We start from the raw sequence: 13,640 nt of genomic DNA, 5'->3' as shown, positions 1-13,640 counted from the left end.
GCAAGGGAAAATGGGTGTAAATTAAAGCAAAGGAGAATTGAGACAAGTGTTCCTGTATCTGTTCCTGAAAAATTCTCACGTTCTGCAATTAAACACACACTTCTCAGTTTAAGGTTTACTCTCTGTAAGCATTTACAATTACCTGTATCCAAATAAGGCTGTTTCCTGAATGTAGTATATACATATTTACTGCCGAATCATCTGTCCAAAAGAATCAGAGTGACGAGATTAAAACACAGAGGCAACTAATTCTCGCACCTTAATATAGCAGTTAAAATACCATATTACACATTTCTATACAAAACAGGACTCGCTTTTCAACACTACAATTGAAACTGGGAGCTATTTTCTGTTGGGTATCCTTATAAGTCACAGGAGAAAAAGATCCACACAAAAAGACTGACTTACCAATATAGGATCCCTAAATGATGAACTGTCAGTGGAGAAATTAGGTCATACTATTACTCCTGTAGATGAGACTAACTAATGGGACAGCTTTAAAAAAGCTATATCCTCCTGCTGCTTAGCCCCTCATTTCCTTATTTAGATGGTCACATTTGAGGAAAACAAAACCCTCAGATCTCAAAGCACAGTCTTCCTTTTCACCCTCATCAAAAGTGCTCCTATGGGGGGCGCCTCGGTGGCTGATGTGGGTTAAAGCTTCTGCCTTGGGCTCAGGTCCTGATCCCAGGGTCCTGGGATCAAACCCCGCGTCGGGCTCTCTGCTCAGCAGGGAGCCTGCTTCCCTTCCTCTCTCTCTGCCTGCCTCTCTGCCTATTTGTGATCTCTGTCAAATAAATAAATAAAATCTAAAAAAAAAAAAAAAGTGCTCCTGTGGGACAGGGGTCTTCTCTCCATTGTTGTCCACCTGGCCATTCTGAGAATCACCAAAACTATGAACCCAAGGATAGGGCAGCTTTCCTGCTGAACCATTACTACTATAACCAATTCGGAGGAATGGAAAGTAAATGAGGCTTGACCGACAATTAAGACTCCCAAATAAAAGTACACTTTGCTACCAATTCTTTCTCCGAATATGTATATGGTATGTGTTTGTATGTGTGTGCATGTGTGTATGTATATATATACAGACAAGTACATATATATATATATACCAGCACAGCCTGCTAACCAATGGATAATATAAATGTCAAGGACCATATAATATGTGTTGCCTAACAAAGTTCTCAGAAATTTAAAGTGATGAACTAGGCAACTTCTGGTACACAGGACACACATTTTCCAAGACAAAATTCACAGAAATGAACACTAAAATTCACACTATCCTAACTTGCCAGGCTTCTAGGAGCAACAAGCACCCAATCAACTATTAAAAGACTGAAACTGCGTGATTTAACTGAGCTTCTGCAAATCAGTAACAATGGAACGTGAGACGCGAGACTTAAAATACTCTGTGAATATTTATATTAGATTGTTGTGCCTGTTTAACTTGTTCACGATCTCCAGAATGCCGAAAAAAGTTATCCCCAAGGAAATTCAGAATGATTCCTGGTTGCCACTTAATGTACTCCAAAATAACACAGCTTTACTAGCAGCTGCAGGTTGAGGATCAGTTACTGTTTCAACCTCTTAAGAGTGAAAGCAAAGGCTCTTGGTTTTGCACTGCAATGATACAATCTTCAGGTAAATGATGATGCAGGCTTATCAAAATGTATCATAATAAAAATTTTAAAAGATTCCACCTTACCTGAGGTCTCAGATTTATCTGTAGCTACATAAATAATAGAAAGATGATCTAACAAATCTTGTGTGTTTTCTTCAAATTCTTTTGAGAAGTTTTCCATGGTGACAATTATGCTCATTTGTAGCCGCAGAACATCATCGGATTCCATATAACAACTCTGAGATTGGACGGATGGAAAAAAAAAAAGGAAGAATTAAAAAAAAAAATCATCAAAAGCTTTGTGATTCAAATTTTAGAAAAAGAAAAACACTATGGTAAGGACATGCGTATTTCTGAAAAGAGAATGTGTCATTTTCTTTTTGGTTTCCAAACCAAAAGTTAGGAAAGGGAAGATAAAAACACTGAATTTTTTATTTTACCTTTAATTGTTGACACACTTTATTATGTAAACTGCATTCCAGTTGCACTTGCAAGAGGCTAGTATTAGTGGTTTCTGCCTAAAAGAAGAAGGTGGTTAAAAACTTAAGAGGCAAAAAAGTTCCATCTCATATTCATAGTAAGCAATCTATCATTTATTCAGGAAATTCATTGATCCATTTAATAAATATTTGAGTATCTACTAAATGCTGGGTATTATTCTAGTAGCTGGAAATGAACATGAGTAAGACATAAAAATCTGTCACTGAGCTTACATTCTAATGGAAATCATAAGCTCTCCCTTGAGCAACATGAAAATACCTATTACGGCAGAAAGGAGATAAATATGTTCTAAATATACACAGGAACACTGTAGTTTGGCATTTCATATGCTTTCTGAACATTCTGTTTCAACATAGGGGTCTTTCATTTCAAAGTAGGTTCACCCAGTAACAGCCAATTAGCTGTTCTTATGCCAGCCTTCCATTAGTGGAATGATGTTACAAGTGGAAACAAGACCCTCAGAGGAGTCTAACATTCCACTGGTCATCTCATCCTTTTTAATATGTAAAAGAGCTACGGATGGAAGAGACCAAAGCAAAGGAAAAGAATGCAGAATTTCATCAAACTCAGAGATCGTAACAGCTGCTTGGGATGATAACTGATGTATCTTTAAGAGTAGGAAATGCAAACCCCAATCCAGGAATACAGCCCTGTGGGTGGGAGGGAGGGGGATGCAGACAGTGAAGGCACAGGGCAGTCCGGTAGTGAGGCATGTAAATCCAAACGGCTGCGAGAGAGTTCCTGTTTTGCTAGGTCTGATGTGTTTGGCATAGTGATTATAAAATTTAAAAAGGCACTCAGCTTGGCAGCCACAGTCAGGACACCAGGAAATCTCAGTACGGTAAGAGGCACTCCCCAAATCCTTGGCTGACTTAATTGTGGGTAAGCATTTATTCACTCCAGGAAGATTCAGTATTAAGTAGAACCACAGTAGTGTTTGACTTGTCAGATTTATTAAGAATTACCTAAGTTTATTACGTTAAAAAACACATTTTTAACAACTGCAACTGTCATTCAGCAATTAAAGTAGCCAAACTGGAGTCAAATATAATGCATTTTAAAATGCAGTGAAGATAGTTATGACATTTAACCAAGCTTGTAAGCGGGACCAAATATTAACCACAAGTTCTTTAGAAAGTAATTGCTAGTATCTGCTAGACTTAAACAGAACAATACCATTTGTAAATGGAACCTAAAATCTTAAGGAAGAACCAGATTTCTGAATTTGTCTCTCTGTAAACAAGTCCCACCATCAAAGACATAAAAAGAAAAAGCCCACCGCTTCTGAAACTGCTTTAGCCAGTTATAAAAGACCTGCTCACACACTAATCTAATAGACACTTTTCATTTTGCCCAACTCGTCTGCTAATTTAACCCCATTATCCACATCTCTTGGTTCTTCTCCTTCCTCTTTGAGGCTCTTCCTCTCTCCTCTCAAGATGTTAGATTTGTTCTGGATTCTGTCTTTCGCCGTCTTCACTCTCTCCCCCCAGGGAAGAGACACGGAAGCTGCCTGCACTTCTCTCTCCAGCTCAGCCCTCTCTGCATACCCATGTCCACTCATCCTCAATGCTCACACTCGCCAAGACAGCTACCCTTGCTGTGCGTGTTGTCCTGGCACCATTATTCATAGTTATTTATGACAGAAACCTGAACACCAACTTCACTCTACCTCCTCACTTACCCTTCTCAAACAAAACCATAACCAAGTTATACTGACCCCACCTCCTCAGTACCCTTGAATCCATTCACTTCTCTTCATTCCTAATACCCTGGAGATCAAGGGTAGGCAAACTATGCCCATGGGCCAAATCCAGCCTACTGCCTGTGTTTGTAAATAAAGCTTTATTGGATGCCAGCTATGTTCATTCTTTTATGGATTATCTATGGCTGCTTTATGCTACAACTGCAGAGATGACTACTTGCAACAGAAATCACATGGCCTGCAAAGCCAAAATTTACTCTCTAGGCCTTTACAGAAAAAGTTTAGGGACACTTGTCCTCATGGAAGGGAGGGGAGGGAGGGGAGGAGACAGGTGGGCTAGTGTTCTCCCTGTGTCTACCTCTGTCCTCTCCATTCCGGTCTCCACACTGCTCAAGAGTGAGCTTACAAATATGCAAATCAGGTGACATCACTATCTGCTCAAAGCCCATCAAAGACCAAATCCTTTACTGTAGCCACAAAACTCAGGCACCTCCCAAGTCTTTACCACCTTAATTATGTTCCCTCACTAGTCTACTTTCTGCTGTTTGCCTTCAACCTCTGAATTCATCCTTCTGCTGTGAACTCACATCCCCAAATCCAGCCTTCCTCTACTGAGCTAAACCTTCACATCCAGCTTAAACATCCCCTTCACCAACGTTCTCTCTGACACCATAGCTGGGGTAACTGCCCATTACTTACACCCACAGCACATTTCCCCTGACAACCTGCCCAGGTCTGTCTTCCCCAGAAGATTGCAAGCACCTTGTTTGATGCTTTTACCGTAGAGCCTACCACTAAATTCAATATGCAGTTAGTGAATAAAGAGAAGTGGGCACACAGCCACAGATGCTTGCTTGAAAAAGGTGAAGTTTGAAATAGGCAAGAAACGAAAAATAATAAACAATGGCTACAAAATAAAAGAATATACCAAAACCTGTCTCTTGACATGTACTTCTGACCTAAAACTCCCCTCCACAAAAAAAGTTTTAAAAAAACCCCGCATCAACACATTTTTAACATATGCATTTATAATAGTTGTGTTTTTTGAAAATTTACAGCAATTTAACTATAAGCCTTAACCTCAGAAGGTGATTCTCTTACCTAAAATATTTCTTCAAATGTTGAAATATTATAAGTTCAGAATTAGGATTTTTGAACACGATGAAACAATCCAATTTGCAGGGTGATCTGATGTAATATAAAGCCCAGTATTTGGTCATTCTTGGTAAGTTTCTGGATCAATTTCTTATTTACCATTTTAAGTAAGACTCCTCTCTTAGTCGGAAGGGCAATAAAAATAAACTACCGTATCGTTTCATTTGCTGTAGAACATTTCAGAGTCCCACAAGGGGGAGTCCCAACATCTCCAAACTGTCCTTGAAGCAGGCCAATTTTTCTCAAAGAGCAATTTAAAGGCTCATGTCTTTCAGAGTCCATAGTCTCTCATGGTTCACCTCCCCTTCCAATTTACCCAAATTCCCTAACAGTCTGAGGGGTTTGAAGTGGCGGGGGGGTGGGAGGTTGGGGTACCAGGTGGTGGGTATTATAGAGGGCACAGCTTGCATGGAGCACTGGGTGTGGTGAAAAAATAATGAATACTGTTTTTCTGAAAATAAATAAATTGGGAAAAAAAAAAAAAAAGGCTCATGTCTTCATCAAAAGAACAAAACTAATGTAATCCTGACTTAAGAAAGTAAACTATAACCAAAACATGAGCCACCTGGGGCAAACACACACACACACACACACACACTAAATTTTCTCTGAAAGGACCCCAGCTGAGCACATGTGTTAAGACGGTGGGACATCCCCTTATTCAAGAGTGTTGCCTGGGCAGATTATAAAAGGAAAAGAGAAACCTACTTCTTTACTTTTCAAACCCTCCAAAATCACTTTAACAAATTAGTTCATAAATTTCACAGCCAAAAAATAAAATAATTTCTTGGTTGTTTCATGCAGTACAATGGTATTATTCCCTTGTAGAAGCTGAGGGGGAAATGTGGTTTGGCAGGGTTAAATGACTTATCAAAGGTCCTAAGGTTAGCTAATGGAAACCAGGAAAAAAAAAAAAAAATAGCAGGTCTTTAACACAGGTCAGTACTTTTTTCTAAGTAAATCAGAACAGACCAAGTATACTTCTCCTAAATTTAAAAGTTGGAAATTTCTTCACCATGGAAACATGTATTAAAAAACCCTACCAGGAGAAAATGCAACAGTCCAGAAAATGGCAGGGTTAAAATCTCCCTTTTGTAATGGCTTATATTCCCATGGTTTTGTGTTATGACTTTAGCTGACTGGATCTGAGAGAGAAGAAATCACCTAGTTCTCTTCTGGCTAAGAAACTGGTCTTAGGGCAGCAGGCCCAGGCAGAGTGTTATCTGGGGTATCATGTATAAGTAAAGAGGAAAAGAAATGATAGACTTCAAATCCAGCCCTCTTAGATGACTTCTACAAACAAGAATAAACCAATATCATAGCAAAAATATATGAGAATCTATAATACACTGATCCAGACAGAGTGATCAAGAGCCTTGAAATCAGGGCGTCCACAGTAATGACCACACACAGAAAACTTGCATTTAAGGAATATTTGAGGAATACATAAAAGAATTATAGATAAATTCCAATATTAAGTCTCACTTTTCTCCCCTTCTACAATTTTTAATGCTAAATTTTAAAGGTTCTTTTCCAGGTAAAGGTCTTTCAGCAGGAACCCAGATTCTGTATAAGCCATGTGACCATTCCAGACAGTGGCCCCATCTACAGTGCTAGGTACAACACAATCTATACAGCAAGTGATAAGTTTGCATAAAACAGGCCCTTTCTTGGGTCCCTTCCATACAAGAGCCACGCTCTGTAACCCAACTCCTAATTTAGTGTTTCCTGTACAACAGCCGGGCTCAGCGGAGTTATTAGTCAGCACTGTAGGGTTGCTTTCTCTCCTCTCTAGCAACTGGGCTTCAGCCCTCTCCCTAACCACTGCTCTGCCAATCCTCAGATATTTAACCACTGAAACAAAATTCACCTACCCTGCCAGACCCCTTGCTAAAATATCTAGGAAATGGCTGAAATTCATTTTTGTTTTAAGGGAAGAGGGATGAAAGCACATGTGCTACATTTTCTCTTATCCACATCTCTTCCAGAAAAGGCTTTGCTGTTAACTCAGTTGGAGGTGAAACGCCGGCCACAACCTTAGAGGTGGGGCACCTGCATGGCTCAGTGGGTTAAACCTCTGTCTTCAGCTCAGGTCATGATCTCAGGGTCCTGGATCGAGCCCTGAATCAGGCTCTCTGCTCAGCGGGGAGCCTGCTTTCCTCTCTCTCTCTGCCTGCCTCTCTGCCAACTTGTGACCTCTCTCTGTCAAATAAATAAATAAAATCTTAAAACAAACAAACAAAAAACCTTAGGGGCATCCTCTACCCTGCCTAAGACTCAGTTTCCTCTTTGATAAAACAGAGTTAGTGAGGTCACAGCCATGTTATGAGCCCTAAACGAAACCCACAGGACACACACAGAGCACACGGTAGACCTTCCAAAGGGAGTTTTTGTTGTTTTCATTTGGTCATTCACAATTAATGCATTAAATGAGTAAAACTTCACAGAAAATAACTTAAATGCTTCTGGGAAGTGGTTTTTCCCACATCAAGGTTGTAAGGGGGGAAACTCCTCTTCCACACTCTTTTGGCTTCTAAGAGAAGAGGGTTGTTGTTGTCATTTCTAAAACACTTCAAGTTCTTTTTGTCTTATTTCACATTTGGTTTAGAACCCAAGAAAAGAGAAGAGCCATGTGTTGCCCACAAGCTTCTACCTTCCTGAAATGTGCCAGAAACCGTGAAACCAAGTTAGCAAAAAGCAATGTGGAAAGCAAGTTAGCATTTAGATACTGAGGCTTGTCATTGGACCAAATGCCAGTAGCCTACATGGTGCAATATTCCAGCTTTTGCACTTGGGAAGCTGGCTTTTCGCTGTTACAAGCTGGGTTGGCAGTTTCAGGAGAGCTTTGTGGGATTTTCACCTTGGTAGGTCATGTGGCATATGGTGACTTGATCCAAAGGCAAGCAGCTATTTTTATACAATTGGATGCTGTGGGCCTTGAGCAAATGGCAAGCAGGTCCTTAAGAACCTTGACCCTAAAAAAAAAAAAAAAAAAGAACCTTGACCCTGGGCCCAGGTTCCGCAGAATTTGGGGCTTTCATGATGCAGGCGGTGGAAGCTAGACCTTGAGCAATGTGGGTGTAGCTTTTACCTAAATAAGAGTAGCCATGGCAAAAATCAGCCATGGCTATGGAAGAAAAGGATGACGCAGTGGGAAACAGTATAGTGGTTCCTCAAAAAAAATCAAACATGGAATTACTGAGTGATCCAGTAATTCTATTTCTAGGTATATGCCCAAAAGTGATAGGAGGAACTCGAACAGATATCTGTACACCCAAATCCATAGCTGCATTACATACAGTAGTCAGAAGTTGAAACAACCCAAAATCCATCCATGGATGAATGACTAAACAAAACATGGTGTATCCATACAATGGCATGTTACCTAGTCTTAAGGAAGATCTGACACATATGCTAGAACACGGATGGACCCTGAAAACATTATAACAGAGTGAAATAGGCCAGACACAAAAGGACAAATATTTTGTGATTCCACTTATATGAGGGGGCCTAGAACAGTCAAATTCATAGAGACAGAAAGCAGACTAATGGTCCTGGGGGGTACTGAGAGGAGAGGTTAATGGAGCATTGCTATGTAGTGGGTGTAAGAGCTTCAGTTGGGGAAGATGAGAAAGTTCTAGAATGGATGATGGTGATGATCGCATGACAGTGTGAATGTACTTCATCATGCCACTCAACTGTACACTTAAAATGGTAGTTTACGGTGCGTATACTTCACCACTAGAAAGGGAAAGGGAAGGGGAGAAGGAAAAAGGAAAAGGAAAATATGTCCTAGTGAGGACTCCTCTCACAAGAGAGAGAGAGCTCCCAGAGCTGGACCATCTGCTTTTATTGCCAGATCTTGAAGAAACTGTTGGGTCCAACTCCAGGCAGACAGTACAGACAGGCTGCTCCAAATTCTGTTCCTTTTTTATGCATTATCTTCATGGCCAAGAGTTGGAACTATGAAAGAGTTTAAATTCTCACTTAAATTCATGTGGGCCGGTCTACAGACTCAGAAGTTCCTCCCCATCACACTGGCTCCAGATTTATTAATCATCTAAATGCTAACCACTGTTTTAGATGCTCAAGATCCAAAATGACAGATACACAGACAGATGGCAGATTTTATAAATAAAGAAGCAATAAGCTAATCAGATAGAAGAGATGCTCTCATCTTGGGTTGAGGCAGACAAGTAATTTGACAGAATTAACTGCATGCACAAAGAAAGCAACCACTAAGGTTAGAACAATCCGTTCACTCTGGACATCAGAGAAGTGCTGGAAGGTTAGGGACACATGATTTAGTTTTCCTATCAGAGCAAGATGAACAAAAAAGGCAGATGGAGGAAGAAGGAGGGAGAGAGAGCTCCCCTTAAGAGAAAGACTAACCTCTTAGAGAACAATTAGAAAATGACTGAGAAAATGAGGCCTCAAAAGTCCAGCTCAACAGAATCCAGAGAGATGGACATAGCCTGGTAGCTAACTGAAGTGAGGGAGAAAGACCTTTGTGCTCACTGGAGCATTTAAAAAATGGAATAGGGTGCCTGGGTGGCTCAGTTGGTTAAGCTCAATGGATCATGACCCCAGCTCAGGTCATGATCCCGGGGTCTCAGGATCGAGTCCCACATCAGGCTCCCTTCTCAGGAGGGAGCCTGTTTCTCCCTCTGCCCTTCACCCTGCTTGTGCTCGCTCTCACTTGTGCTCTCTCTCTCAAATACATAAATCTTTAAAAAGAAAATCCTAAAAAAAAATAATAAGTAAAAATTAAAAAATAAAAAATGTAATAAAAGAAGAAAAGCAAGACCTTAGCAGATAGGAACTGCTCCCCCTGAAGGAACCAGGCTTCCATTACAGGAGGTATGGAGAAAGGCACTTGTAAAGCCAGGTGCAGAATCCACAGTAAGAACAGTTGAGGACTGAGACAGCTATACCCAGGACGACTACATAAGACCTGGAGAGGTTCAGGGATACAGGGGACAGGAGGTTCAAAGCAAAATGCTCAGAGAATACAAGGTAGAGACACAGCTATGGCCCATGCCCTGGGGGAATGTGTTTATGAAGTTCACAGAAGTAGGACTCAGTCTAAGAGAAGGCACAGCAAGAAGAGGAAACCGATTCAAGGGGAGCCAGGCAAGACTATGGAGACAGACTGACCCCCCAGGCCTGATTTAGATGTTGGTATGATAGGAGCATCGCCCGAGGAAGACTCTCCAACACAGGGAAGAGAAGATTTGTTTGAACAGCAGATGCTTTTAGCAGACCCAGAACTCATTGATTTTCATCTCTCTTCCTTTAGGAGAACTCACAAGAAAATATCTAAAGAAACATCTAGAGAGAGGAAAAAAAAAAATATATATATATATATATATTATATATATATATATATTCACACATGTACATGTATGTGTGTGTGTGTATATATATATAAAATACAGATCAAAAAGAACAAGGAAAAAAAAAAGGACTTAGCCAATTCCAGAAAACAGTAGCAGCCTTACAGATGTTTGAGAAAGAAAAAGACCAACAAAAGAAGCTGGTTAAATAGCTAGAAACTCAACTGAGCCTTCCTGAGAGGAAAAGGGGCCAGGAGAAGCCAAGCACATTCTGGAGGAATAGCCCCGAATGGCAGAGAAAGCAAGGCAAGCTCACAACCTGGGGGAGACCGTGAGTGGCTCACGGCCAACACGCTATCCCCACCAGGCCCCAAGCTTCCTAAATGTCAGTAGCAGCTCCCCTCCAGGGATCAGGTGAGAACAATGCTCCACTGGAAACAGGTGGGGCTGAAAGGGAAAAGCCTTCTCTAAAAAGTAGGTTCCAGGGTGATGAACACTGGGGAGGATGTGCTATGGTGAGCGCTGTGAACTGTGTAAGACTGATGAATCACAGACCTGTACCCTTGAAACAAATAACACATTCTATGTTAAAAAAAAAAAAAAACACCTCACATTGTGAAGTAAAAACTGCCACGACTAACAAGTTAATGCTGGAATCCTACCATGTTATGACTGGCTTGTTAAAAAAAGAAGAAGAAGGAAGAAGGAAGGAAGAAGGAGGAAGGAAGAAGGAGAAGAAGAAGAAAGAAGAAAGAAGAAGAAAGAAGAAAGAAGAAGAAAGAAGAAGAAGAAGAAGAAGAAGGTTCCAGAAACCTAAGTGAGTCTACTGTAAGAAGCTGTGGAAACCAGTGTGCTCACAGATCCTAGTGCCCCTGCCCAGGCACTGCAGCCCTCTGTCCTCAACAGGGTGTCCCCACCTTTCAGCACAGAGGTTCCAGAAACAAGGGCTTCTTACAGGAAGGAGAACAAAGACACACCTGTCACCAGGCTGCCACCATTGCCAAGTGCTCACTCAGAGGGAAGTCCAGAGTGCCTCTGGGGCTCGCTCCTGAGAGGAGTTGGTCTGTGCAAGTGGCACTTCCCCAAGCCCCTGAGGTCCCAAGGCAGCCTCCTGATGGGCAATCTCTCCTCACTGAGTTTAAATACAAAGGTCTTGGAATCAAAACAACTGGCATAAACTGAAGCCAAAACCAAGGTGATGCTCTCCATCCTCCATCCCTCTTTTTGGCCAAAAGAAGTGTTAGGAATCATTCTGCTTAGAATTAGTCCCTTGAGGGCTGGGATGGGAGGCATGTTTTCCAAATCTGGTGGATGGGAGGTTGATATCCGATATTCCTGTGTATCTTAAGAGTCTAGACTCAAGGAAGGCTCAAAAGAGACGATACATTTTGAGATTTTTTTTCCTTTTAATTTTTAAGCAATCTCTACACCCAACGTGGGCTTCGAACTCATAATCCTAAGATCAAGAGTCGCATGGTCTACTGACTGAGCCAGCCAGGAGCCCAGAGTGACTTAATATTAAGTCAGTATAACTTGGGGAAGACTCATGCGTTCTAGCAAGAGCAGGCCCGGGCTCTAGCTGCTGAAGGCTCCCCAGCTCACACAGGTGTGGAAAACCTCTCAGGCTAAGACCAAAAAAATAAGAAACTGGGGAGGGCTTCAAATTCTTTTAATGTTAACTCACAAGCCAAGATAATTTGATATGGGACTATAGACTTGAATTTTCACATCTTGCCAGAGGACTGTATCTCTGAATTTAAAAATTCTCTAAGAGTTTCACAATAGAAGAAGGTTTATAGTCAAAATATCTTTTTTTTTTTTTTAAGTTAAGTGATGAATGCAAATTTTAGTTAGGGTTCAGGTACTAGTTCTAAGCATTTTATAAGCATGAATTTAGTCAACAGCTACAGCAATCCTATGAAGTACTCTATTATCATTTATTTTAGATAAATTAAGACACAAAGAGGTTAGGTAACTTGGCCAAGGTCACTCAGAGGTGACCAAGATTTTTACCCAGGTGGTGTGGTTTTAGAATTTACCTTATTCACTACACTATAATCTCTATGATGGGACACACTTATATGGCTGGTGTTTTTTTATTGGAGTATCTTAATTCTGTTATTTGATACCACTGCAAAAACTCTGATAAGCTGTATTCAATATCATACTTGAAAAGAATTCAGAATGGGAAACAGATGAGGACATGAACTTTCAACCTTAACTGCAGTGTGCCTTTGGAATGGACTATTAGTGAATTATTCTAATCTGTCTCAGAGCTTTCAAGAGGCAAGCTCAGCAATGTTCCCCAACAATCTGAGGAGGATCAAAGAAATGGGGGTTTGGTTCCAGTGGGAGGAGGAACAGACCAAGGACAGTGGAAGCACAGTTGCCAGGAGTCTGCTGATCTTGCCAGAGGAAAGGAGAACCCTATCTTGATAACAGGCAAGCCCAGTGGGTCACAGGTACAAAAACTGAGGAATGTTACAAGGAAAGGATTCTCTTTCCCTATCTTTACCTATCCTATTGCCCCAACTCTTCCTCTCCCCTTGGAGGTAGAGGGGGCTGCCAGAACATGATGCTGTGCTGAGGACAGCACAGAGAAGGGTAGGGGCTCACAGAGGAGCTGGTTTCTTTCCTCTCTACTCTCGAGAAGAGTGTCTGTCCTTCAGACTCAAAACCCCCTTCTGACGGGCCACCCTGTGATCTACCCAATGGAACAGAGAGTTGGTAACTTTCTCTCTGAGCTCAGCTGATACATAAGAATGTGGCTTATCAGCAATATGACTGGCATTTTGGTTCCCTGACTTCTCATTTTCTATTTTTAAGTATTATCCATGCCTGGCATGAAGCCCAGTGTGGGGCTTGAACTCACAACCCTGCGATCAAGACCTGAACTGAGATCAAAAGTTGGACACTTAACTTACTGAGCCATCCAGGCACCACCCCTAACTACACGTCCACTAGTTTAGAACTTGGCCAGGAATACAGGCGTTATTTGTTGGGCATCTTCAAATACCAACAAAAGTTTCTAGAATATTCTAACATAATGAATGTTTGAAAGAAGTCAAAAAAGATTCTTGTCTCTTAAGTTCATAAATAGCTGAAATTATAGTTTTTTCCTTTGAAGGTCACTTATTCACTGTGTGTTATATGGCCAGACTGTGCTAGGTAATTAGGTAATAAGAAAACAAATACTGGCTAAGACAGGATTCCTGCTCTTGAGGAGCTTATAATCTTGGCGAAGGAAAATACACATTTAAAAACAGAAACTTCTGAATACTGTATTTATTATGCTAGGGATCTCTCGGGGTTTTCCGTA

The 13,640-nt window shown here is 41.0% G+C and overlaps 1 protein-coding gene across 2 annotated transcripts in view; it reads right to left on the bottom strand.

Moving 5' to 3' along the window:
* TMEM131L (transmembrane 131 like) overlaps positions 1-13,640 on the bottom strand; it is a 169,964-nt gene that overhangs the window by 53,489 nt on the left and 102,835 nt on the right. For both annotated transcript variants that reach the window (XM_044224637.1, XM_044224638.1), the window contains exons 8-10: positions 2,065-2,142; positions 1,709-1,862; positions 143-201 (exon numbers count right to left, since the gene is read on the bottom strand). In XM_044224637.1, coding sequence (XP_044080572.1) covers positions 143-201; positions 1,709-1,862; positions 2,065-2,142 — 291 coding nt within the window. The remainder of the gene's footprint in view (positions 1-142; positions 202-1,708; positions 1,863-2,064; positions 2,143-13,640) is intronic.

The sequence above is a fragment of the Neovison vison genome, chromosome 11 (assembly GCF_020171115.1).
Source record: "Neovison vison isolate M4711 chromosome 11, ASM_NN_V1, whole genome shotgun sequence".
NCBI classification, from domain to species: Eukaryota; Metazoa; Chordata; class Mammalia; order Carnivora; family Mustelidae; genus Neogale; species Neogale vison.
The sequence above is the reverse complement of the archived record's forward strand: the minus strand, read 5'-3'. Positions and strand labels throughout refer to the sequence as shown.